Below are 25,189 nucleotides of genomic sequence, written 5' to 3' on the forward strand. Positions count from 1 at the left end.
GTGAATTAATTAATGACTCATTTCTTAAGAAACATTCAATTTCACTTTCCATGAAGAAACTGAAACCTAACCGTCCATAGGCCTACTATTATAACCTGCTAGGTCAGAAAAGAAACGGATGATCTGCTCTTGTCTGCGTCAGAGCAAAGAGGCGGCACCGTCACTACGTGAGGTACGTGTTTTTACAACCCGCCCCCTTTCAACCCCGAGCGTAAAATAAAGCCTACCCGAGGGATATTGCAGTTTGGCGGCTATCTCAATTCACGTAAAGAAACCAACTAGCCTATTGAAATCTCAGATATTAAACGTCCCATCTCCGCCCCAAGGGCCGGACTAATTACGTGGAGCTGCTATATATACCGAAGACCCAACTCACCAAATCATTCATTCGATAATGGCAGCACCGGACTTTAATTTCTTGCTGGCGACAGATTCTTACAAGGTGAGTGGAAATCGTGGCCGTCCCTTTCACGTCTAGCTTGCTGTTGTTTACCATTGTTCATGCAGTGAAAAACGGGAATCGTACTGGTAGGCTAGTAGGCTATAAGTTGGGCGACATGTAAAATCTCAGTTTCATTATAGTTTTTTTTGTTTTTGCTTTAGCCTTTGCCCAACGAAAGAATGTAAATAGGAGTCTATTGTGGCTTTATATTGACTGTCAGTTGACACAATGTAGCGTTCACTGAGGGGGAGGGGCTTCACTATCCTTGGCCAGAGCTACTGCTAGGAGACGTGATTGGACCCATTATAACCTAAAATGAAACACAGCTGTCGCTACAGAGCTCCCTTATCATGTGTAATACCTTAATTCCAGTCATGCTGTTTACTATCGGTTACCCAGTCGCACAAGGGCTACCCACTTTTTCTAAGAAATCAAGAGAAAACATGGAGGAATAGACAGTGACGCTCAAAGTCGCAGATACTTTGTTAAGAAATGTTCGAGTGTTACAGTATATTAGTAATAGAAAGGCAACTATTGTTAAGCCATTGGACAGTCATTTCTGCACTGCAGGCTACCACGCGCCCCGCTTAAATGTCAGATGTCACTGTTAGATGTCAGACGAGGTTGTGTCTCAGTGGCTAAATGTATGATGCAGGTTTGAGTGAAGATCATTCCTTGAATGTGTCTGTCTTCGCAGCCACATTGTCTCTGAAGTGTATCACTTTCTATTCTGGTGAGACCATGTGTCAAAGTGCTGATACCACAAGAGGTGACACGGATTCATTTGTCCTTTGCTCCGAGTAAAATAGAGTTTTGCTGTTATGTCATATTTGAAGATTAGACATTATCCCTTTGCAATGCCAGTTCCACAATAAGATAATAACAGGGTGGTGGCAACATCAGGTGTAGAACCTTATTTTCTGTTTCATTTTCCTTGAAATGCTTACAAGGTTGACACAGGCTCCACCCCAGTATATTGCAATAGCACGTATCTCTGTACCAAGGTCTACTCTTTTTTTGAGCATGACTAAATGTTGCTCTGATGGACTTGACACAGGACAAGGACATACAAAAACAAACAGGATACTGTCAATATACACAACTGGAATTGTTGAAAAGTTATTATCATTGGTTACACTATATAAATTGTTTCTCGGCCTTCAAATCCTGTTAAAATGTCTCATTTTGTGTCACACTCTAAATAGAAACACTATTCTATAGTACAGTACAGGCCTGCTATGACTGGTATCTCAGATGACCTTCCTGTAGCCTAATGTAAACTGCTAAAGTTTCCACTGACAGGACAGGAATCACATCACTAGGTCTGATAGGTGAATACGATTAGCTGATTCTTCTGTCCTTTATGGATATTACCTTGTATGATCATAATAGTTTGGACTCTGAGTGGAAAGCTGGGTGTGCTGATAGTGGCTGTATAGTTTCAGTCTTGGCTAGACCTGTTCCAGCAAATAAAGCAAACATTCAAAAAGTGATTGTACCTGATCTTAGGCTATATGCTAATTAGCTTGATAATGAATTGATAATGTGAATCAAGTAATACAATTTTCACAGGGCTCTATTCCCCTGCTAACATTGACACATATCAAAGGATCCCAGGTCTGTGTTGTTCCCAGGGTTCCTTTCAAGGGACCCATGTTCCCTTGAAAGGAACCCTTTTCAAGGGATCCCTTGAAAATGTGTATTTCTGGACACAAGACTTATAAGGAGCTTATTTTTATCCCAGAAATGAGAGTTCTTGCTCACTGTTGTTGTGATGTTCACACAATCTTAAGTTGATACAAATATCTTAGTACAACTTTAGGGGATAGTAAAGGTCTGTGTTATTATGAATTTACAACCAGCTATCATGAAGTGGTAATTTTTGCACCAGGAACACATAATTGATTAGCCCTCTTGTTCATGTCAGCTTAATCAATGCATCATGTGTTTGTGTGGTGTGCTACCACTTAGAAAAGCTAAATCTAGAACTTAAGGGATATGCGATGGCAAAAACCACAAGCTGGAGCCTTCTGATCCCAGAGAGAGGAGACCTGGGAGATGGAGGAGGGGAAAGGGGGTGATGTTTTTGTGTTGAATGCAAATTTCTGACATTGATGTCTCCTACTTGCCTTCTTGTTTTTGCCAACCTGTACAAATCCAAGTGAAGTGAAGGGAAGTTGCACTTAATTATTGAATTAGTGGGAACACAAAGAAAGTCTGTGCTGAAGTTCTGCCCCCCGCCCCCCGCCCCCCCCACCACCTCCTATAAACCTCATGTTTTGCAGGCAGGAATCAAGTTACTGTACACAGTGGCTTCACGTTGTACACTAAGCTGCTGCTGCTGCTGGTCACTTTAACTTAACTTATAACTTGTGTTTCCTCATCCATTTCCTCATGTGAGGTCTTAACCACATTGTCGATGGACTTGTTTATACTCGCCAAAAGTGATGAGTCATGAGGACTGCTTATTACATTCTGGGTTGGTGTACTTTTTGAAATGTTTCATCGCATTTCTATCTCTCTTTCACAGATTACACACTACAAACAGTACCCCCACAACATCAGTAAGGTATACTCCTACTTTGAATGCCGCCGCAAGAATGGAGGCCAGTTTAATGAAGTTGTATTTTTTGGACTGCAGTATCTTCTTAAGAAATACCTTGTAGGTGAGTCCACGATGTACCTGAATGAGACAAACACTCTTTATTTTTCATGTTATAAAGGGGGACCAAGGAACGATAAGCTTACAGGAGATATGCATTTCACTGCATACTTATGTTCCATACTTTTGCAGTTATTTTACCTGTGACAATTTTCATTATATACCATTCCTCTTTGCGTGATTCTATTCAATAGATAAAAGGGTAGGTTGTTTTTTGGTGTACGCCTGTTAGTGTGTATGTTTTATACTTTACACTGTTCTGTGTCATGGGGCACCAGTATTGTCGTCTGAGACAATGACGAGGTAAATCCCTGTTATTAGAAACTAATGTTTTGGAAAGAATGTGTGTAAAGCTGTCTGTGGGCATGTGGAATGTGTGACCAACCCTGTGACAAGTGAAACTGGTCTGTACCATCGGGATCTAAACTCCATTAAAGATTCTTCTGAAGCATGCATAATTTGCTGGCGTCTCTCGGTGAACTGAATTACGATACGGAATGAATCACCGTAAGAAGGAAATTAATCGATTTAATAAGCGTAGACGGGAAATGTCACTATTTAATGACTAATGAATTATGTACATTTCAAATATGTTGCAAGGTTTTAAGAATTTCTCCGAGGCTTAGATTTCGACTCTGACTCGTTCCCTCAGGGCCAGTGGTCACCGAGGAGAAGATCCAGGAGGCTAAAGTGTTCTACCAGATGCACTTCAGACAGACGGTGTTTGATGAGGAGGGCTGGAGGAAAGTGCTGGAGGTGAGGACACCGCCCATCTGAAAGGAAAACAACTCGCACTAATGCTGCTGGTCCCACGAACGGGATGCATGCTATGTATTTGTGCTAACCTATGAACACCAAGCTATTCTCACACACACACACACACACACACACGCATCCTGCCGCAGACTGAGTAGATGCTGTCCTTTCAGAAGCACGATGGTCGTCTGCCCATCCGGATCAAGGCTGTTCCAGAGGGGAGGGTCATCCCCAGAGGAAACGTCCTCTTCACAGTGGAGAACACAGACCCTGATTTCTTCTGGCTCACCAACTACATAGAGGTACTGCCTTCTTCCTGTTCCAGTATATTTTGCTGAGTCATTTGTGTATGTATTTTGGTCCCACCCAAAAAAGCACAGAAACACAGTTGCACAACACCTGTGACATGACGTCAGGAAGCTGACCTTGTCACTTTCCCCCGGTCTGTGTAGGCTGGTTGTCTGTGACGCCTCTCCCTGTTCCCTATGGAAACTGACATGCTTTAGAGAGAAACAAAAGGCATCATTACTAGCCTAATGAAGTCAATGAGGATGATTCCATCCTGGTCCAGGCCCCTCCCCTCTGGCGGGTTCTGTGTGCGGCTGGGGGGGGGGGGGGGGGGGGGGGGGGGGGGGGGGGGGGGGGGGGGCTCTGAGCCCTAGCTTACTCCACCAGCCCTCGTCTGATGTCACACAGCCGCCGCCCCCCCACCCCCCCTCCACTTGCCCTGTCCATCTGTCATTGGACTCTCAGTCACCTTTCAACCCCTTCCTTTCACTCTCTCCTCCATTCACTCCCGTCCGTTCATCAGACCATGCTGGTGCAGATGTGGTATCCCATCACAGTGGCAACCATCTCCAGAGAGTTTAAGAAGATCCTGGCCAAGCAGCTGAAGGCCACCTCAGGCAGCCTGGAGGGCCTGGACTACAAGCTGCACGACTTCGGCTACAGAGGAGTCTCCTCGCAAGAGGTAAAGCATCTCTGACAGCCAGATCAGTGTAGAGGCACGCTCGCGGCAATTGTACACAGCCTTGGTTTGTAGTGGCTGTACCCTGGGAAACCGCATTGCACCTGTTGAATGTTCTACGTGAGTCCCAGTACACAAAGCGAATTTCTCCATATTTTTGGTATATAAACGTATCTTTGTTGATATGTCAATATGTTATTATTTGGTTCAGGCAGGAGGAGTCAGTATAGTATTTACTTGATACTTTATTCACACGGTACAACACATCATTGTAACAATTGATTTGGCATTATGGTTCTGCTTGCATCGGCTCCCTGCCGCACCCAATGGAGACAACGTCTCGACCTCCGAGCAGAGAGCAGCGACGCATTCCCCATACAACAGGAAACACAGAACCAAGGGTGGAGGCCGGGGAGGCGGAGGCAGCAGATTAACAGAAAGCAACCTGTGTCGCACTAGCAAAGCAGAGTGCAGCGATATCCTGATTAGGTGTGCCCCTACTGCGTGATGACGCGCTGCCAGTGACGCGCTGCTAATGAGGCGCTATGTCTCGCGTCCCCCTGCATGAACCAGCTCCGCTTGTTTATTTACATACTCTAGCATGCAGTGGCTAGTGCTTCCACTGCAGTGGCTGTGGAAAATAAAGATAATGCATCATATCGTTAATAATACATAAAACCTATTATAGTATGCACATTTGTAGTCATGGTATTGGGTTGAGGTTATGTCCAAAGTAGGAGACATTAGAGCATGTAGTCAATTGTGTGCCAGCCTTTACATGTGTTGCTTTCTGCTTTTAATGAAAGAGACAACCTCTTGGTAGCCCTTTGGGAGCAGTAATGAATCAGGAAGCTGCTGTTTGGCACAATCGATAGCTTCCCAGACACTCCAGAGCAAGCCTTCCCCCTTGCCTGGCTGTGAAGAACACACACACGCAACTCGGCTTTCTCTCAAACGGCTTACAAGGAAGAACGCATCGTGCTTCACCCTGTTCTACTAGCTGAGGAGTGGCCTCTCCCTTTCCACCCTCTGCAGGAGTTTATTTGTACCTGTAGAAGAACAATCAACAGTAAAATATTTCACAGGTTCAGCCCTCAAACCACTCTGGCTGGTTGAGCAAGCCTACGGCTCTCCATGACTTGGGATACAAAGCCACAGATATCATATTTGTCTGTCTGTGTGCGTGTGTATGTGTGAGTCCGAAAGCAATAGGCTGAACTTTACAGAGCCCAGTATCATGCTCCATGTGATGATATTGTCCAGCCCTGTTCCACCTGTTATACAGTGAAGCTCACTGACATTCCACTCTGCAATGACAGGTGACACTATGCTATGTTACTGGAGGAGAGGGCAATCGTCCTCCCTATCCTCTCCCTTCCTGGGGGGGCAAAATAAACCTGTTCTGGTGAATGTTATGCTCTTAGGAGTATGTGTGTCGGATGGGGAGGGCGGTGTGGGCGGGGGGGCAGTGATTAGGTTTACGTTGCCAGCTCCAAGCAGTGAAAAGATCAGTATATTGATTTGGTGCAGAGGGCCCGGTTAGGTCACGGACAAAGTTGATTAGTATTCAGACACATAGACAGATCTTTATCTGGGCTCTAGCTAAATACAGAATGACTATAGGTTAGAATATAGATGACTGGCTTTCTTTGTTAATTGAATTGAACCCCATTGGGAGGAGTGTGCTCCAGTATCAGGGATGTAACATGGAACTGTGTGTTTCCCAGTCCGCAGCGCTGGGAGGGGCCGCCCACCTGGTGAACTTCTGCAGCACCGACACAGTGGCAGGCCTGCTGATGACTCAGCACTACTACCACTGCCCCATGGCAGGATTCTCCATACCTGCAGCGGAGCACAGGTACGACACAGAGCACACACACGCACAGTTGATGTCGAATAAAAAGAGTCCAGTCTTGTGGTGTCCCAAAAGGACTGTGGATAGTCATGGAAAATCACGAGAACTCTCGGTATAGCTGAATCACTTAAATTCACTCACACTCACACTCTCACTATCACTCTGCCTTTGTCTCTGTAGCACCATCATCTCCTGGGGGAGGAACAGAGAGAAGGAGGCCTTTGAGAGGCTGCTGGATCAGTTCCCCAGCGGCCCAGTGGCTGTGGTCAGCGACAGCTACGACATCTTCAAGGCCTGTAAGCACATCTGGGGGGACAAGCTGAAGGAGCGTGTGATGGAGAGAAGCGAGGACTCCTGCTTGGTCATCCGTCCAGACTCCGGAGACCCCGCAGAGACCCTCTTGGAGGTACACAATGTGGTCCAGTGTTTGACGCAGCCTGATATAGCAATTATTTTGAGACGCACTCTTGCTACTGTTGTAACATCCTTAGTCTGTGTCTGTTATTTTTATTTCTGAGACTTCCCCTTTTCTGAAAGCCTTCCTCTTCCCCCAGGTGATAAAGATCTTGGAGGAGTGCTTCGGTTGCTCTCTGAACTCTGTAGGCTTCAAAGTGCTGCCATCATATCTGCGCATCATCCAGGGAGATGGCATTGATCTCAACTCTGTGGAGGAGGTATGCAAATCTCACACACACACACACACTCCACACACCAATCTCACATACTGGTGTGTTGTTGAACTATCAGAATGTCTGAGATTGAAATAATAGGGACATTTCAATTTCCAAATTGCAGTGCATGTATTTACTCTACATGTGTCAGAAAGCAAAATTGGACACAGTTGTTCAAAGTTTGCAACCCCATTGGACTGCCAGGGTTTCCACCAACCCATGTTATCTGTTTAGATTCTAAAGAAGCTGAGCGACGAGGGCTGGAGTTCTGAGAACGTGTTCTTTGGCTGCGGCAGCGCCCTTCTGCAGAAGGTCAACAGAGACACTCTCAACTGTGCCTTCAAATGTAGCTATGTGGAAGTCAGTGGCAAGGGGGTGAGTACCCTGGTTCAGGCTGGGTTCTGTACTGTAGTCCAGGATGAGCTATGTGACACATTCAGCCAGTAGACACAGCTTCATCTCAAAGGAATGAGACTCGATTGGAAACCTCTGGTTTGACTGGGTTCATAGCTTGAACGGAAGGGAAGGTTTGTTTTGCAACCTAACTTGTGTCTTTCTTTGTTGCCGGTGTGTTTTGTCTAGATGGATGTTTACAAGCAGCCAGTGACTGACCCCTCCAAGGGGTCAAAGAGAGGTCGCCTGTCGCTGAGGAGAGGCTCGGACGGCTTGATAGAAACAGTGGAGAAAGGGGCGGGCAAGCCTGAGGAGGTGAGGCTGAGGCTCCATCACTTAGTGTAGTTTAACATGGCAGCGAGCGTGTGTGTGTGTGTGTGTGTGTGTGTATATATATATTCACTTCTCGCGTACATGAACCACTCATCTAAACAACAGACAACACTGTATGTCCTTGTGTCCTGAGCAAAACATTGTACACGATTTCCAACTTCATACAGTGCCCAGTTCTCGAGATGAGTCGACACACAATTTCTGCATCTGCTGCCTGGGAACTGTGCCCACTGTATTTACATTTAGTCATTTAGCAGAGGCTCTTATCAGAGCGACTTACAGTAAGTACAGGGACATTCCCCCGAGGCAAGTAGGGTGAAGTGCCTTGCCCAAGGACACAACGTCATTTAGCACGGACGGGAATCAAACTGGCAACCTTCTGATTACTAGCCCGATTCCATAACTGCTCAGACACCTGACTCCCTTTAAGTGAACCTCTGACCTTTCCTCCCTTCTCTCCCTCCCCGTCAGGACATGCTGGTGACGGTGTTTGAGAACGGCACCCTGCTGCAGGAGTACACCCTGGAGGAGATCCGTAAGAACGCCCGTCTGTGTGAAGTGGACATCAGCCTGGCCCAGCACAACCAGGACCAGCCCAAGACCCCAGAAGTGCACCAGAAACTCATCATGAATGGCGTTCACTAGTTAGTGAAACACAACACCACCACCACCACCCACACACACGACCACACCCACACAAGACGTCACACACACACGACCACACACGTGCGCGCACTTCCAAAGGAATGTTGTCACTTGTGACCTTATAGCACTTCTAATCTGGGTGCACCACATGTCAATACACCACAAGGAGTGCAGTGCAAGGGTATCACCAGCACAACAAGGCCCATAATGACACAGGCACTCAGATCTGGTTTTGTGATTCCTTGTCAATACTGCTGCCCAGAGGACCAATAACTGAATCGACTGGATTCACAGTCTGTCATGCTACCACTCTTTGTAGGACTTCTTATAGACTGTGTATGCATGATGGGCTGTGTCCTATCATGACACAAGTCTCAACACCAGTGATGACATCATATCTCTAAAAAACCAAGCGTTGTGGAGGGAGTCAGAGTGTTGTGTATGCTATACTGTAGGTGATGATGATTACACACTGAATGATTCTATGCTTTTGATTTAACAAATGTAGAGCTCTGACTGATGGGTTTTATTTTGGAAATGTTTTTAGCTTGAGATCTCTAGAGAGATCTCTGGTCAGTATTTACCTGGGGATAGCTGCACTGTTATGCACTCTGTCATTTTAGTAATAGGAGCGATACAAGAGTGTTGCCAGGATAAATCTGTATAAGAAATGTGTCAAATATATTTTTAAATCAGGTGCCTATTAAAGTTGCACTATTTTGTAAAGACAGTTGTTCGTTAAATTGTAATTAAATGAAACCTTCCATTTTTTCTGCTCTGGTGGACTGTTATCAGCAAACAGAACCTTAAGACAGTGATGGACCAGGTGCACCTGAGGTGGAGGAGAGGTTTGGGATGGAGGTGTGTAGAATAATGAAAGCTATTGTTTGTAACTTGGTTGAATGGTCTGCACTTTCTGCCTCTTTCCTGTCAAAACCATTTTAAATTAAAGAAAAGCCTCCTATTGTATTTTGAAAAGTAGATTGCCTATAAGAAAGTCTATGTCAAAGTCTGAATGATTCGATGTAGAAATCACAATTTGTTGTTATTAATAATCTATTTTTCAGGCATGGGAAATAGAACACTAGATTTTGTTCTTTTTTTTTGCAATGATTGCACTGCATTAAGGCAGTGGAAATCAATGTTGCTTTTAATTCAGTTCAAACTACATTGGCAAAGACACTGTAGTCTGCTGACAATTTATCTTCCATACAAGAAACCTCTTAGTTAAATATGGCCATTGTTTTCCTTGATCCCCATTCTCTTCGATGTGAAGTGAAAACCTTTCTGTAAAGATTGTTTACTTGTGTTGCCTTTTAAAAATTACTGGTATCCTTGTCTGATGACTGATATTGTCTGGTATAAACCCAGCATAAAATCTTGTTTTAAATTTAGATTTCATCCTTGGTGCCGTTTTAGCCGAGAGACAAGAGTTTTTATGATTTGATTCAGATGATTGTTTTTAATGTGTTAAGAACATTGGACAAGATGTTTCTCCTACCTCTTCTTTTTCTATAAATAATATTGTACATGTAAAACTTGTAAAAGAATGATACTAATAGTATATATTATTCAACTGTGTAAATATGTTTTCAATCTCTTGATCTTCTAATGGCAAATATTCAGAGTGGTCTTTCTGTTAAGTTTTGCAAAAGTATTTTTATGACAAAAAAATAAAAAATACTTGAGCAATGATTTTGTTTTTCAGATGTTTGATGACTGTAGTCCTTAATTAACATGGTTTCCCTCTTTCCAAACAGTCTTTAACTTGATATTTCAGTTTGACCATTCTCGAATTATCGGACACAGGCATGTTATAACATATGGAGCCCAGTGAGATTCCTGAAAGGAGAAGGCCTGCCAAAAAAATATTTAATTCACAAGCACTCCAAACAAGATTATTGCCCCAATTTGAAATGCAATTGAATGGCATTAGCTGCTCCAGCCTTACATGAGTCATGTTGTTGACATTAGAGTGCAATCACTTGTCCCAGTCTTGGTTGTGGTCCTGTTAAGAGTCAGTGCTATGACATCACTTCTCTGAAAGGGCTGTTGAAGGAGCAGCATGCCTTCCATTTGAGTTGGGGTTCCCTGAAGGGCAGCACTCCATGCATACACCAGCCTCCTAAAGGTTGGACTGAAATAGAGCATGACTGTGTGCTTAAAACAGAGGCACTTGACTTAAATAGTTTATGAAAGACAACTGAAGACTTTTTAAAGCATTGTCTGGGGCAGTTTGATTCCTTTGTTTACAGTTTCAAGTGGAGCTGGTGTTTGCATTAGACTGGCAGGGTTTGGAACCGAGCATTGTCGGTAGTCCAGATATATCACACTTTTCTTTTGCAAACAAGACACTAAAGCTGCACTCGTATGATTGAGTAAGTGGAGCAGAGAAAACACTGTCCCTCCATCCATACAGTCAACTGCTCCCTGACATCAACACATCATGAGGATTCGTTTATGGAGGGCTCCCTATGGACCACTAAGTTATAATTTAACTAAAGTAATGCCAAAATGAAATGACATTATTTTGCAAGTAAAGTTTGCGCAACATTGCCCTTGTTATATACACCTGGTTGCCTGTCGATAGCCTGCACTAGATCCGCTTTCAACGACTAAATTCGCGTGAATTCGCTTATTCGCTCCTCGCGAGCGGCTCCGTGTGGTACTGGGAATAGCATTTACTTCCTTGCATATGCTGTGTTAGCTGTGTAATGCTATCTAGTTTCGTTCCGACTGGCAACATACTGACGTTGCTCGTCCACAAATTCTCTAATAAACGTATAGAAAGGGTTCTCTTCTCTTCCTAGGCAACAGGTCTGTTCGCACTGCCAGGTATCTCTCTGCCTTGCGGTGCCTGTCACTTGACTTCTATTGAAAATGAATGGGAGGCAAACATTTTGGTCTACCGCCAACCCGAAACAAATCCTAGAAGAAACAAACACTGTAGTAATATTGCATACTTAATATTTGTCAGTTATGAATTCTGATTCAACTGCTCATCTCTTTAGGAACGAGCGAAGTCACACATAATTGCTTCACTCTTGAGTAGAGACTGGTATGATCCTTGGTTTATAGCTGTGTGTGTGTGTGTGTGTGTGTGTGTGTGTGTGTGTGTGTGTGTGTGTATGTGTGTGTGTGTGTGTGTGTGTGTGTGTGTGTGTGTGTGTGTGTGAGAGAGAGAGAGAATGAGTTCGCTGAAGTAGAACGGGTCAGGGGGAGGTCCATTAGTGGTTTTGTAAGGATTACAGGGACTCAGATTCTTTCACAGAGATGCCTGGCGCCCTGGGGCCCATTTCCAGCACACTGCCATTACTATAAATCCAAGTTACATCCGAGCAGCTACAAACACACACACACTGTGCTGGTTCTGACACTATGGTGGTGAGAAGTGTACCTCCACAACACAGACCTCTACTCCTCAGTTGAAACTACAAACATGAACACCTAAACTGATGTTACATGTATGCTGCATGTGAAATGTTTGATCTCAAGATCCAGCTCTGTGATCTTGACACCTTAAAACAGCTGCATTTCTGAATGCAATGTGAAGATTCAGCATGACAATGATGATTCAGCACGACAAACTCTACTACACAAGAAGAGGCCCTGCTTTAAAATTGCTTAGGAGGAGCTCTTTTGATTGGACTTTGTTCACTAATTAAGTCACTGTGTACCATGTTTGTAGTAGTCTTGGTTTCAGAAGAGGCGTACAGTAGGTGAGCAAGGATTTGGAGCCACCTACTGGTAGTTCCTTCAAATTATTTCCTCAATCTTCCACGGTTCTGCCATCACCACAAACATTCTGAATATTTACATACAAAACCGAATGATAATTCAGAGATGGGTAGAGAGTAATTGGAAGTTGTGCTTAACTGCATTTAACTTTATCCATCTCCATTGTTCAATTTAATTCAAATTCTCATAATGAATGAGGGAAACAGGTACCTCTAGCATTGTGTCAATTCAATCCACATTTCCCTCATAAGCTTGAGTTGTCAGTTAATTCACTCCCGCCTGTTTTTCTCCATCTGAATAGAAAGCGTTGTGGCGTTCGTCACATTTCTGGCAAATTGTACGTCTGCGAGCAGACAGCGTGGAGAGATAGGGTAGCAGGGCTGATGAGAAATTTCCGCCGTTAATTTCAGCCTGGATATTTCTCTCGTCTATTCCCAGGTTATCGGTTGTGGTGTCACATGGTAGCTTCAGAATCTTCTCTTACCATCTGATGACTCACGCAGACCGCCCGCACCACGGGCCTTCCTTCTCTTTGGCTGTCTCAATGAAGATTGGCACCACAAACGTATTGAGGATGTATTGCGATGTGTTGGATGGAAAATTTTACCCAAATCCATATGATATCCACATTGTATGCGTTGAACATAATATGGCACAAACTATGAGAGAAGAGACAGTACAACCAGGTGCCTCATTTTGCATTTGGCAGCAAATGCATGTGCAAATCAATTTCCCCATCATGGGTCATTCTTAGTGCAGATGAATGGCTGGATGGCAAATTATATTCAGTTATTTTTTTCCATCATCACAAGCCTAAGAGGACACAGCCACACACACACACATACACACACACACACACACAAATGCACACATGCAAAGGGCACCAGAGAGGTTCCATGGTAATTGACCCAAACTGCACAACAGATTATTGACTCAAAAAAGCTAATCTAATAGACAGGCAGCATTTACACAACTGAACCACGGCTCCTGCCCTGGTATTGTGAAGCACTCCTTGAAGGTTTGGATGAATAAACTGACACTAACGTTGCATGTCAGATCCTCCTGTTTGGGCAGGCACACAGTGAATTCTACCTTTTACAATGCACATGTTCCTACTATGAGTGCATGCATGTCACTCCTTGGCTGAGATCCGCAAACACTCAACTGCTTTGGATAAGAAAAGCCCAATGTTGGTTAGTAAATAATGCACTTGGTGGAATGGTGCGCAGGAAACAGCGTCTGCTATGAGATAAGCGCCAGATAATTGGCCATCATTGTCACAACACACAGACCCACTCTGTGCCCACTGGATTAGTTGCCTAGCAACGCATGGGCTGAGCCTGTTGTCATGGAGTCAGCTTCTCCTGGTGCCCTCGGTGACGGTCTATTGACCGAAGAGGAATGGTGGACAAGCTATGGCCAGCAGAGACACAAATGGACAGACATGTTTTGTTTTCAAAAGCATTTGTATCTGTAGAAAGCCCTGAATATAGGTGTGGGTCATGGGAATAGGTGTTTTCCATTTGTATTTGTCTTGAATGTCATCGGTTGTCATCTACGCATAGACATAGTATATTTTAGAAATAGATCTACTATAGCAAAAGTGTTTCTGCCTAAATGCACTTGTTTGTTGTTATAATGTATATGTCAGGCTTGTGGTGCTGTATGCTCATTTCTCTCTCCCTTTCTCCACCTCTCTCTCTCTCTCTATGTCTCTTTCTATCTCTCTCTCTCTGTCTCTCTCTCTCTCTCTCTCTCTCTCATCATGCTACTGTTAATCCTGATTATTCACACTGTCTTACTGGTGCAGAACGGGACCGTAATTTCAAACAGACAGATTTCCAAAAGCCCCCCTTTTGTTTAAGTAACTAATCATGTTTTATTCCTTTGTGTTTCTACAGCTGCATGGTGATAGGTTTAATTAAGAAAAAAATGGACACGTCTAAATAATATGACATTTCAGTGCAACAAAGAAACAGTTTGGGATGAGGCTTGTCTGAGGTCAAATATGTAGATGGAGGGAAGCACCAACAACCTTCTATTTTTTGATCAAGGCAAGGCAATGATGTCGCTAATGTGATCAAGAGAGGATAGGAGTGGTGATCATTTAAACATAGGGCAGAAGCCATTGACATCTGAGCTCTGACCATAAAGTATGGCTGTGAAGGTGTTGGACACTTCCCGCCAGTCATGCATTAACTGCTGAGAAATTGTCTCACTGGAACAGTGCTTCTGTGGGTCTGTGACCAGCTGAGTCTCTGGGCTCTGATTTGTCAACGCTGCTTGGCATGAAAGGGGCTTAAAAACTACTGAATAGTTCCTTGTGTTTGCTCTGTCTGCAAACCCTCGCCCTTTCTCTCTCTCACACTCTCTTGTCCCTCCCCCGCCCCCCTCTCTTTTTATTTCAATGCCATAAATCTATGCCTGCGGTTAAAATCACTTTACCATTCAACTCACTCCGAGGTTGCTCCTTCCACACGGAGGCAAACGTCCCATCAGTTCCATTCTGGCTAAAACAGCATGACAACAGACCAGAAATATGAAGGAAAGGCGTGTTGGAGGCTGACTGGGGAATGGACAGGAGCAGACATCCAGACCTCCAGAGTGGCTAGTGAAGGTATTGAGTGGTCTGTCATGACCCATACCTACAGTACAACTGCCATTTGGTGTCTACAGACCCACACAGCACAAGAATGGACATATGAGAGAGAGAGACATTTACATGTATGCATTTAGCAGACCAGAGACAGAAAGAGAGAGAGAGAGAGAGAGAGAGAGAGAGAGAGAGAGAGAGAGAGAGAGAGAGAGAGAGAGAGAAATGTAACAAGGATATGGAAATGTCATTCACCAGAGTTACGAAACATGATTAAGAAAAACATAAAAAGCATGCCGTTGCTTTTGAGGCCACTGCAAGACAAGCAAAGCGATTTTAAGACAAGCTAATGTTCCACGTGGTGATGACCTAGTTTGCCCTCCAGCTCAAACATAATAAGCTATTAATGTCACAAGCATCTCATTTGTGATAGTATCCATACTAATTAATGTAGACATGAATGGCTCACGAACGTGTGTTCCTCTCAGGTGGGTCGATAGAAGGGTCTGTTTTCGATTCAGTTCTCGTGAGAGTGGAGGGACACAGGTGTGAGTGCTGAGGCAGACTACCTGGTCAACTCAAGAGCTTTTGTGGCCCCATGTGGGACTAGGATTACTGAACTCATATTAACATAGGTACATCTTCCACTAAAAAATTGATCAAGTAGCCAATTACCATTATTTTAATGTCCTGGCCTCCTCTAAACTCCTCTATAATTGTTATTATAATTGCATTCTCTCTCTCTCTCTCTCTCTCTCTCTCTCTCTCTCTCTCTCTCCCTCCCTCCCTCCCTCCCTCCCTCCCTCCCTCTCTCTCTCTCTCTCTCTCTCTCTCTCTCTCTCTCTCTCCCTCCCTCCATCCCTCTCTCCCTCTCTCTCTCTCTCTCTCTCTCTCTCACACTTTCCAGTGTGCATTACAGCTTTCATTTGGTGTTCTACTTGAGAAAAAACATGAGGACAGAAACAAACCTGCGACAGGATTTGTAGGTAACAATGTGACACCAGTGTAGCCGTGGACTGCATGGAGGTTAGAATTACTTCACTATGTTACATGTCCTAGGAATGCATTTTAATGACGATGAACTTTCATCTGTTAGCATTCTGAAGCAGGGAGGGTGAGGGGGTGAGGGGGTGAGGGGGATTATCAGAGAATGACTGGCCACAGCTGAGAACCCTGCAGGTGTTAGCGGTGGTTCATCACAGCGTCCCAGGGAGGCATCACCACGGGAGTTGACCTTGAGATGGTTACATGTCTCCTTAAAATGAACAATGGTTTCTCCTTGGGGGGGGTAAAACGGCAATTTGCACATTTCAAGGAAAACAACCCCCTCTGAATCTTCAGGGAAGTTCCTTTGGCACCATTAGAATGATTGACAGCTTTGGTGGCTCAGGGATGGGTTTGTAAACAGCATGTGTTACCCAAAACAGGCTTCTGCATGCCTCTGCCTAGGCTCACGAGGAGAAACAGATCCTAAAAAATTGATAAAACAGGCATGAGAGATTCTACTCTTCCTGCTCACTTATTTTTTCATTCTTGTTAGAAATTAGCCAACCAGATCAAACAGTTTCCTAATCGTTGAAAGAAAACACTTCAGTCAGGGATGGATGGAGGGAGGGAGGGATGGAGGGAGGGAAAAAGAGAGAGAGTGAGAGTGGGGGCAGTGAGAAGAGATGCTGTAAAATTAGCTACGCTGTCAGCCTAGATTTCACTTCACTGTATTGGGATTGTCATCACTGAAGTAGACTCGGAGACCACTGAGTTTTCGGTCCAGCTCGCTCTGCTCTGCTCTGCCTCACTAGGCTAATTACATGACAAATTGCTCAAGAACCTCCAGCGGGCTGGCTAGGAATGGCATTTGCACAGCGAGGGATCATTAGATCAACAAAGAAAGATCAACTAAAAACGCGTGCTTCACATTAGAAGACACAATCAATGTTTTGATAAATCTACCGAAGCAAAACCTGTTTTCACCAGATCGTTTACACCGGCCTGTGGCGTTAACATCAGTTCAGAAAAGTTGTGACATTTACGCTCCACATTACGTAACTGTTAGTTACATTTCCATTTGGCCATGTGCGCTGGGCTATCTCATTAATGTTTGGACGGATTTACTTAAACTTTTCAGCTGGTACCTATAGGCTATTTAATAGGAAACGTGGAGTTGATTAAATAATGTTAAAAGCAGTGTGTCCTCATACACACCTCGGTCTCTCATACAGCGAGGAGTGATCTTGACTGGTGGCACGATTGATAAGTCATCTAATTATCAAAGAGCTTGACTAAATGTTTGAGACTAATGTAAGGTCTTTGGGCAGTCGTCGCCCATCCACGTGCATGTAATGATTACGTAATGTGTTGGACATATAATAAATCCCTCGTTCTTAAAGAAAGACCCAACACTAGCGGCAAACTACAAGAAGCTGAAAACTGTGGCAGATCAACAGAGCATAGGTTAACAAACAATGCTGTGGACGTGAAATCCACGTAAACGTGGATTTACGCACAGCAGGATGACCGAAACAAAGTGTTTCAAATCGACAGAACACGCATGATCATGAATAAATCATGGCGAAAAAGTGCAAATATATAAACATAACAGCATATGGGGCTACTTAATGAGACTACCTACGATAGAAAAATAAAATGTGTGTAGCTTAAATGGAAAATTTACAAAATAATGTTATCCAATTGTAAAATAATGAAGCAATCGCTCATCTTCGTAAAGCCAATCCCTGCCTGTCTCTATGCTGCTTTTCATTTTACAACACGGCGATGCAAGCTCGGGTTTTTCCGTATGGAGTGGCAATTAGAGCCGAGAGTCCCCGTTACGCGCATGAAGCAGACATCAATCGGTTTGGGATCATTTGGGTGTTTGTTTACCTCAAACGAATCAAGACAACATAAAAACTAATCACAAAATGGAAACCGCTAATCAGGTATTTTTTTAATGTGAATGAAATATTGTCTGTTACAAGTGCCTTAAATGGACTAATTGAAGCCTGCATGTTTACAGTGGAAATTAAAACGTGTTTTCATAACTCCTATGTATTTGTGTGTCTGCGTTTGTTTTTTAGATAGTTTCGGTCGGGACATTCCAAGTGCTTAAATTACCTATTGGTTTCATCCGCGTTTTGGAATGGGTAAGTAGTTGGGTCACATTTCTAATAATTTGTTGTTTTTGCCTGAATAACTTCATATTATTATTTATGTTCAATGGAGTAGGTAATATTTTTGTTCCCGTTGACTGTATTTTGCCGTTAGTTCTATGCATTCCATAGTTACAGGCTATTTAGCCTACATTTTTGCGTTCAACCTTGGTGCGCTTTCATATTTGTGCCTTTGATGCCACATACCAAAGGGGTCAGGGTGCTTTAGAATTAGACTACAATTCTAATTCAGTTACTATAGCTCCTCGATTACACCATTTTTAACCATTGCTTTAAATGTAGGATATTCCACTTTCTCCGGAAAGGGACCGTCCCAAGCACATGATCAATCAGTGCGTGAACAAACCGCTTAACCGTGACCAAATGGCTCAAGTTTACGTAATGAACTACCAATTTATGACAGAACTGTGGGCATGATTTTTTGTTGTTGTTTTAAATCTACAAGTAGTATTTATTTAGCTTAATGTGACACTGACACTAGTAGACACTGATATATAATTTAGCTGTCCCCTGATTTAGTGGATTTTGACACTGATTAAGGGCATGGGTTTTGAACGATAGAATCAGTACTCCATGGACTGATTCAGATGTTGGCAAACCTTTTTTTATTTTGATGGATTCTGAATATGTGACCGTGTTTACTTCTATCCCCTAGGTCAGCTGTAGGTGTCTTGAAGTGGTGTACATTGTTTGGTTAGATGTGAGCAGCAGGCTGAAAAATACCGTGTGCAAAGCATATGGAGTTGAAAATATGTTTGTATTGTGGTCAAGTGGGCTTAACATGTACAGGAATATTGGGACCTAAGCACTACTAGCCATAAAGTCTATTGTGTTTAAACAAACTTGTTGTTTTGACGAGGATCTGCAAGGTAGGACAGCCACACTGGTGTGAGGAAGATTTTATCTGATATTTGTAGGTCAGCCTAAAAAAGCAGGCAGATGATCCAAAGCACCATTTGTTTGATAACGACATGCTAAATCACATCACAGTGTGTTTGAGTGTGCATGTGTGTGTGTATGTGTGTGTGTATGTGTGTGTGTATGTGTGTGTGCATGTGTGTGTGTATGTGTGTGTGCATGTGTGTGTGCATGTGTGTGTGTATGTGTGTGTGTATGTGTGTGTGCATGTGTGTGTGTATGTGTGTGTGTATGTGTGTGTGTATGTGTGTGTGTATGTGTGTGTGTATGTGTGCCAGGGATTTGCCTGGAACAGTAACCATGTCATATATTTCACAAAAAGACACACTTTCTCACACACACACACAATTTGGTGGTGAGAGTGGGTCAGAGGCAGTGACACAGAACCATGTCACAGTGAGGCAGAGGACTGAGGCACAGGTGATGGAGAACACTGTGGCTCACCCAGAAGCTTACAGTTACAGAGTGTTCACATTCACATGTATTCATGTAGAATGCAAAGTTGTGTAAAACGTTTCTGACTGCTCTGCAATATAAAATAAATGAAAACAAACCCTTTTCGTACTCGGAGATGAGTGGCGGGTAGGTAGACAGAATTTCTCAGGGTGTCACAGTCTGTGATTAGCTGACATTGAAGAAATCATGTGGGAACATACAAGATGCAGCCCAATTGTCTCATTGTTAGTAAAAGTGATATGAAGGCAAATTATTTAGTTTTTCTACAATTCCCTCAGAATTCACAGGAAACCATGTGAGTATAGGGGTCAGTATATTTTAAGATGGAGCAATGTTTTTTAGAAGTTCCTCATTATGTCTCTCTGTAAGACCTAGATAGTTGTCTGGAGCTTCCTTGTTTGGCTGTCAGTCACTCTCTGGCCCCTTCTCAGTTCAACCCAGGCCTCGGACAGACATTTCCATGAATGAACACAGTCTGTCAGACATTTGTCTTTCTGCTGCCCTAGTATCAGATTAGTTGCCATGAAGATGATCCCACAGAAGGTACATCTCGCTGAGATACAGACATAAATTAAACCGACATGCCGGTGGGTCATGAGTAATCTATGTTAAACATGTTGGCTGTCATCCTTGGCTGTGTAGAGAAATCCTGCTCTGACACCTTGTGAAACCCACAGATGACTGCTGCTGTCAGTTGAGCTTGTTTACAAATGCTTTGACATTGGAGGATGTGTGTAGATCTGTATTGCCATTTACTTATTTTTCTTTAGAGAGAAAAGAGAGATAGATAGTAAAAGAGAGTGTGTGTTTGTGTGTGTGTGTGTGTGTGTCAGTCTGTGTGTTTGTCATGGGTCTCTCTGGCACAGTGTCAGTGTCTGGCAGAGAATCCTCCAAACAGCTGTAAGCTTCTGTCCTCACGGTATTCATGCAGAAGCCGTGCACGAATATTCCAATTGAGAGTTTATGTGTTTGTGTGCTGTATTTGTGTGCGAGTGTGTGTGTTATTGACTGACATGTGTATGTGTGTGAGATGTATTGTCCTACAATTCCTTCATCTTGAGTCAGTTTTCCTTTGTGCCAATTATGAGTGATGTGTATGTGTCTCCTGTGGCATGAATACAGAGCCCTACTTGAGAACACCTAATGCTTTTGAGAATGACAAAAGCCAATTATTTCACCCAACTGTGCCATGTCAAACGCGCTTCTGTACAGAACAAGAGCTTCAAGGTCAAAATGTCAAGAATCCACTCACTGCAGGAGAGTCCTCAGCCCTTCTCCCATGTCCGGGGTGAGAAGAGTGGGGGAGAGGGGCCAAACTGCTTCGTAGCTATGAGGTAATGCAGCAGAAAGCAAATGGCCTTCCAGTTAATTACACGGCTGTTTAAAGCAGGAGGATTGGTTAAAAGAGATTAGACGTCCCTTGGGAACGCATCTACTGTAGACGTCTTTCTTTCGCTTCATGGGTCCTGTCTGAGATGTTGATCACACAGAGGCACACATGCAAATGTTGAATTTAATTGAATCTCCAACCAGAGGCATTAGAGAGCTTCTAAACTTGTCTTAGACAATGTCCACGCAAACCTGAGCTCTTATCTGGCCAGACTAACCACAAGGCCCAAGCTCTCCAGACACCTTAGTCTCCATGGTGACTCAGACCCCCCCCCCCCCCCCCCGGACTGCTGTAACCCAACTCACCCTGTGCAACCTGAGTCAAGACTGCAAGTGTAAACTTGCAATTTCTGACATATGCACAAACCTAATTAGGCTACTATTCTTTCAAACACACACACTCAATGCTTACTTACTACATACTTTCCCTTCTCAAACCCAAACGCACACTCTCATGCACATAAACGCACACACATAACTCATAGTGGTTACGATGGGTGGCAGAGGCCAATTCACATGTTAGTATAAACACACATGCAGAATCATACACACACAAACTCAGTTGGATCATATATTCCCGTTGGGTAGCCAAGGCTGAATAACCACTCTGACAGCCACCGCAGGGCAAAGGACGGACTCCAGCTAGGTCACCTGACCAAGTAGCCATGGAAACCCCACAGGGAGAAAAGGAGCATGAAGAAACACTGTTACAAAAATAAATTGAGATTTTCTGCCTGCTGCTGGTCAGTCAAGCTTACATGGAGAGAGAGAAAGAGAGGGGGAGAGAGTCCAGGCATTGCTGGGCATGAAGCATTCCCCACGCAGGGAGATCAGCTACTACTAGAGCTCCTGATTGTGCAGTGTTGTTACCACGAAGCCTTGATGAGGCTGTGTTCACATGAGCGTGTTGTGCCAGTTATGTCACTTAGACACTTATCGTGCAGCAATCGGTTTTAACGCCTTTTCAGATTAAGAGACTACTCAATACAATTGTAGTCACAGACAGACCATTTAATATACAAAAATGTGTATTCACCCACCAGTCAATGGAAAACCAATATAGAGTATTTTGGCACTTTTATGTAGTTTTTTTTGCTGCTGTTGTAGACTTATGCAGCTGGCGTAAGCCTCAGTCATGTTACAGGGATGGAGGGACAGTGGGGAAGGGGTGGTGGTGGTAGTGAGAAGGGTGGGGAGGGGGGCTGTGGATTGTGACTACTGCTTCTGCATGAGTGAAGAGAGAGATATTTTTACCCTATACACACACATACAAACGTGCACACTAACAAGCCTGCACAAACACACACACACAGAATCACACACAGCATGAAAACACTGCTGTGTGGATCATGCGCAGCGTCGTGTTGTGTACTGTACGTTCTGAAGAGGGGCCGTTTCTGTCACGTACCCACACACACTCAGCAGGAGTGTGTGGCTGAAGAGGGCGTCGAGAGCAGGCGAGCAGGAAGTGGGATGAATGTCCCTGTTCAGCGCTGAATCCAACCTCATGGCTTATAGTCTGAGTCGCATTACCAGCACTCTGTGGTTCCAGGGCCCTTATTTGACGCTTGGTATTATCATGGTGGATAAAAACCATTTAATGAGCTGCAGGGAGGTTCTTGATGCTCTGCCTCTTGATAAAGACTGTCCTAGATTTCTCACAGGCAGTGGTGGTATTTGGGGGAGGGAAAGGGGGATGGGGAGGGTCTATTTGTTCAAGGCGCAGTCTCTTCACACTGAGATGTGATTTGTTGAATAGAGCAGGTGGCCCAGTCCTTGTTGCCTGGGCGAACGGTAAGTGTGTCGTTGATCAGTGCTTTGATTGCAGGACATTCTGAGCTTGTCGGTGGAGCTCTGAGGATGAATGCGGCGTCTGAAGTCGTCGGCTTCGTTCTCTCCTCCCCTCCTCCGCTCTCGCTCTGTCCTGACTCCTCGTTCGTTCCGATACTCTTTCTCTGAGACGCCTTTCATCCTTCCCTCATTCTTTTTTAACTTCCTTTTTCCATCTATGCTTTCTATCTTTTCTTATATACCATTTGATATCTACTGATTTCTCTCTTTGCAAGTCTCATGTTTCTTATAGTTTAAATGGCCAGACCCACTGGCATAGATGGCTGGATAATTGAACTCTTTTAGCTTGAAGCATGATGGATGTATTCAACCCCTTGTTTCTCATCTTCCAATGAGATCAATACGCCCTAGTTTGATCACCACGGTTCTGGATATATGTCATCTTCTTTCCTGACCTCCAGCACATTTATCCCTGCTCCCATCACACCCTAGCCTTGATTCCAGCACCTCTACCAGACCTCCCTTCCTACCAGTATCATGACCAGGCTCCATTGCAGCCTACAGTATATCCATGCCTCCAGCCCAGCCTGTGTCCCTGCTCCTCTCCCCCCCTCCGCTCCCAGGAGCCCAGCTGGGAGAGGCTGATAAACACTCATGGGCGTGGAGCTTAGCTCACACTCCCCTCCACAATGCCACGCTCGCCTGTTCAAAGACCTCCGCCAGAAACCAGAGGGCTAAACCTCCGCAAATCATAGGGAGAGGAGGCAGCTGCAGGAGAGAGAGGAGGACAGGGAGAGGGTGGCAAAACAGTGGGGGGGAGAGGAGAGAAAAACAGAGGGTGAGAGAGGAAGAGAGGGGGGATGGAGAGAGGGAGAGGGGGAGAGGAGAGAGGGAGAGGGGGGATGGAGAGAGGGAGAGGGGGATGGAGAGAGGGAGAGGGGGAGAGGAGAGGGGTAGAGGAGAGAGGGAGAGGGGGAGAAGGGGGATGGAGAGAGGGAGAGGGGGAGAGGAGAGGGGTAGAGGAGAGAGGGAGAGGGGGGATGGAGAGAGGGAGAGGGGGAGAGGGGGAGAGGGGGAGAGGGGGAGAGGAGAGAGGGAGAGGGGGAGAGGGGGAGGGGGAGAGGAGGAGAGGGGGAGAGGAGAGAGGGAGAGGGGGAGAAGGGGGATGGAGAGAGGGAGAGGGGGAGAGGAGGAAAGGAGAGAGGCAGAGGGGAGATGGAGAGAGATTTCTAATAATGAAGGGTTAGGATGCTTTTCTTCCTTTCTCTCTCTCTCTGTATATCTCTGTATATGCATGTTAAAGTAAGTGTGGAATTATATGATTTTGGATGCATGTGACTAAGCACGTGAATTCATTTGCATATCAGCCTGTTTACTGAATGCCTCTGTGCATGTCTGTGTTTGCTTCTGAGAAATCCCACTCAACGTGACTGCTGTCAATATCGCAATAGTTGAAAGCTCTTAAAAGCAGATATGTTTTATATTTGTGCTTGGCAAACTGTAAGCATACAGTATCGCCTACTGTAGCACCTCATTTAAAAGAGTATATATGTTTTATCCTTGCTTTGATTCTGACTCAGGCTTGTTAAGCCTATTCATGCTTTGTTTACCTCAGCATAATTTAGCAGCCAAGCAGCCTAGCAACCTAGCAACCTAGCATTCTAGCTGCCTAGCATTCTAGCTGCCTAGCATTCTAGCTGCCTAGCATTCTACATGTCTGTGCTCGACACAGCCTGTCCTCCTCCGTTGTCACACCACCCCAGGGAGCAGCCAGAACATTCCACATCAGCTAGCAGACATATGGAGCCCAGGACCAGGAGAGACCGAGCTGACAGAGAGACAGAAGGAGAGCAGAAGAGGAGTGGTAATGCTAGACTCGTACAGGGCTGATGGTGAAGGCCTCAAAGTGGGTTTTTACAGTTAGTTATCCTCTCGCATGCTACATATTCTCCCATAGTCCAACGTTTGTAAAAAAGATAAACAGGAGTCTTGAAGAATGATATGTCTTGTTTAAGTGGTCGCTAACGTCATATGAATGAATTGTACACTGATGCCATGCGAGTGGGATTCTTCAGTTACATGCTCATGATTCAGGAAAATGGTCATACAGACACATGTATGCACACACACACACAACCCACGTGCACGAACAACACTCATACACACACACACAACCTTCAAGAAGCAGGGGGTGGATTGATGTGAGCAACTTGTTCATTATTGGGGGAGATGAGATAAGGCAGTCTCAGCCAGTAGTGTAACCAGGAACCAATTAGAGCTCCATTACCACTCTCCACCCACTGGCTCTGATACACTACTGCTATCTAGATAGAACCAGCCTGTCAGTCTACCCATTATAGGCTACACTGCTGCTACCCAGTCAGAACCAGCCTGTCATTTTACCCACTATACA

General features: G+C 44.5%; 1 protein-coding gene across 1 annotated transcript; it reads left to right on the forward strand.

Annotated features, from left to right (window-relative positions):
• The first annotated feature begins 200 nt into the window (after window positions 1–200).
• Window positions 201–9,885, forward strand: nampt2 (nicotinamide phosphoribosyltransferase 2). Its single transcript, XM_047025610.1, has 11 exons — window positions 201–442; window positions 2,973–3,108; window positions 3,757–3,860; window positions 4,034–4,162; window positions 4,672–4,830; window positions 6,555–6,685; window positions 6,863–7,088; window positions 7,237–7,356; window positions 7,588–7,728; window positions 7,936–8,061; window positions 8,551–9,885. The coding sequence occupies exons 1-11, from the start codon at window positions 395–397 to the stop codon at window positions 8,722–8,724; spliced, it is 1,494 nt and encodes a 497-aa protein (XP_046881566.1). The 5' UTR covers window positions 201–394; the 3' UTR covers window positions 8,725–9,885.
• The last annotated feature ends 15,304 nt before the right edge of the window (window positions 9,886–25,189 follow it).

Source organism: Hypomesus transpacificus, chromosome 9 (assembly GCF_021917145.1).
Source record: "Hypomesus transpacificus isolate Combined female chromosome 9, fHypTra1, whole genome shotgun sequence".
Lineage (NCBI taxonomy): Eukaryota > Metazoa > Chordata > Actinopteri > Osmeriformes > Osmeridae > Hypomesus > Hypomesus transpacificus.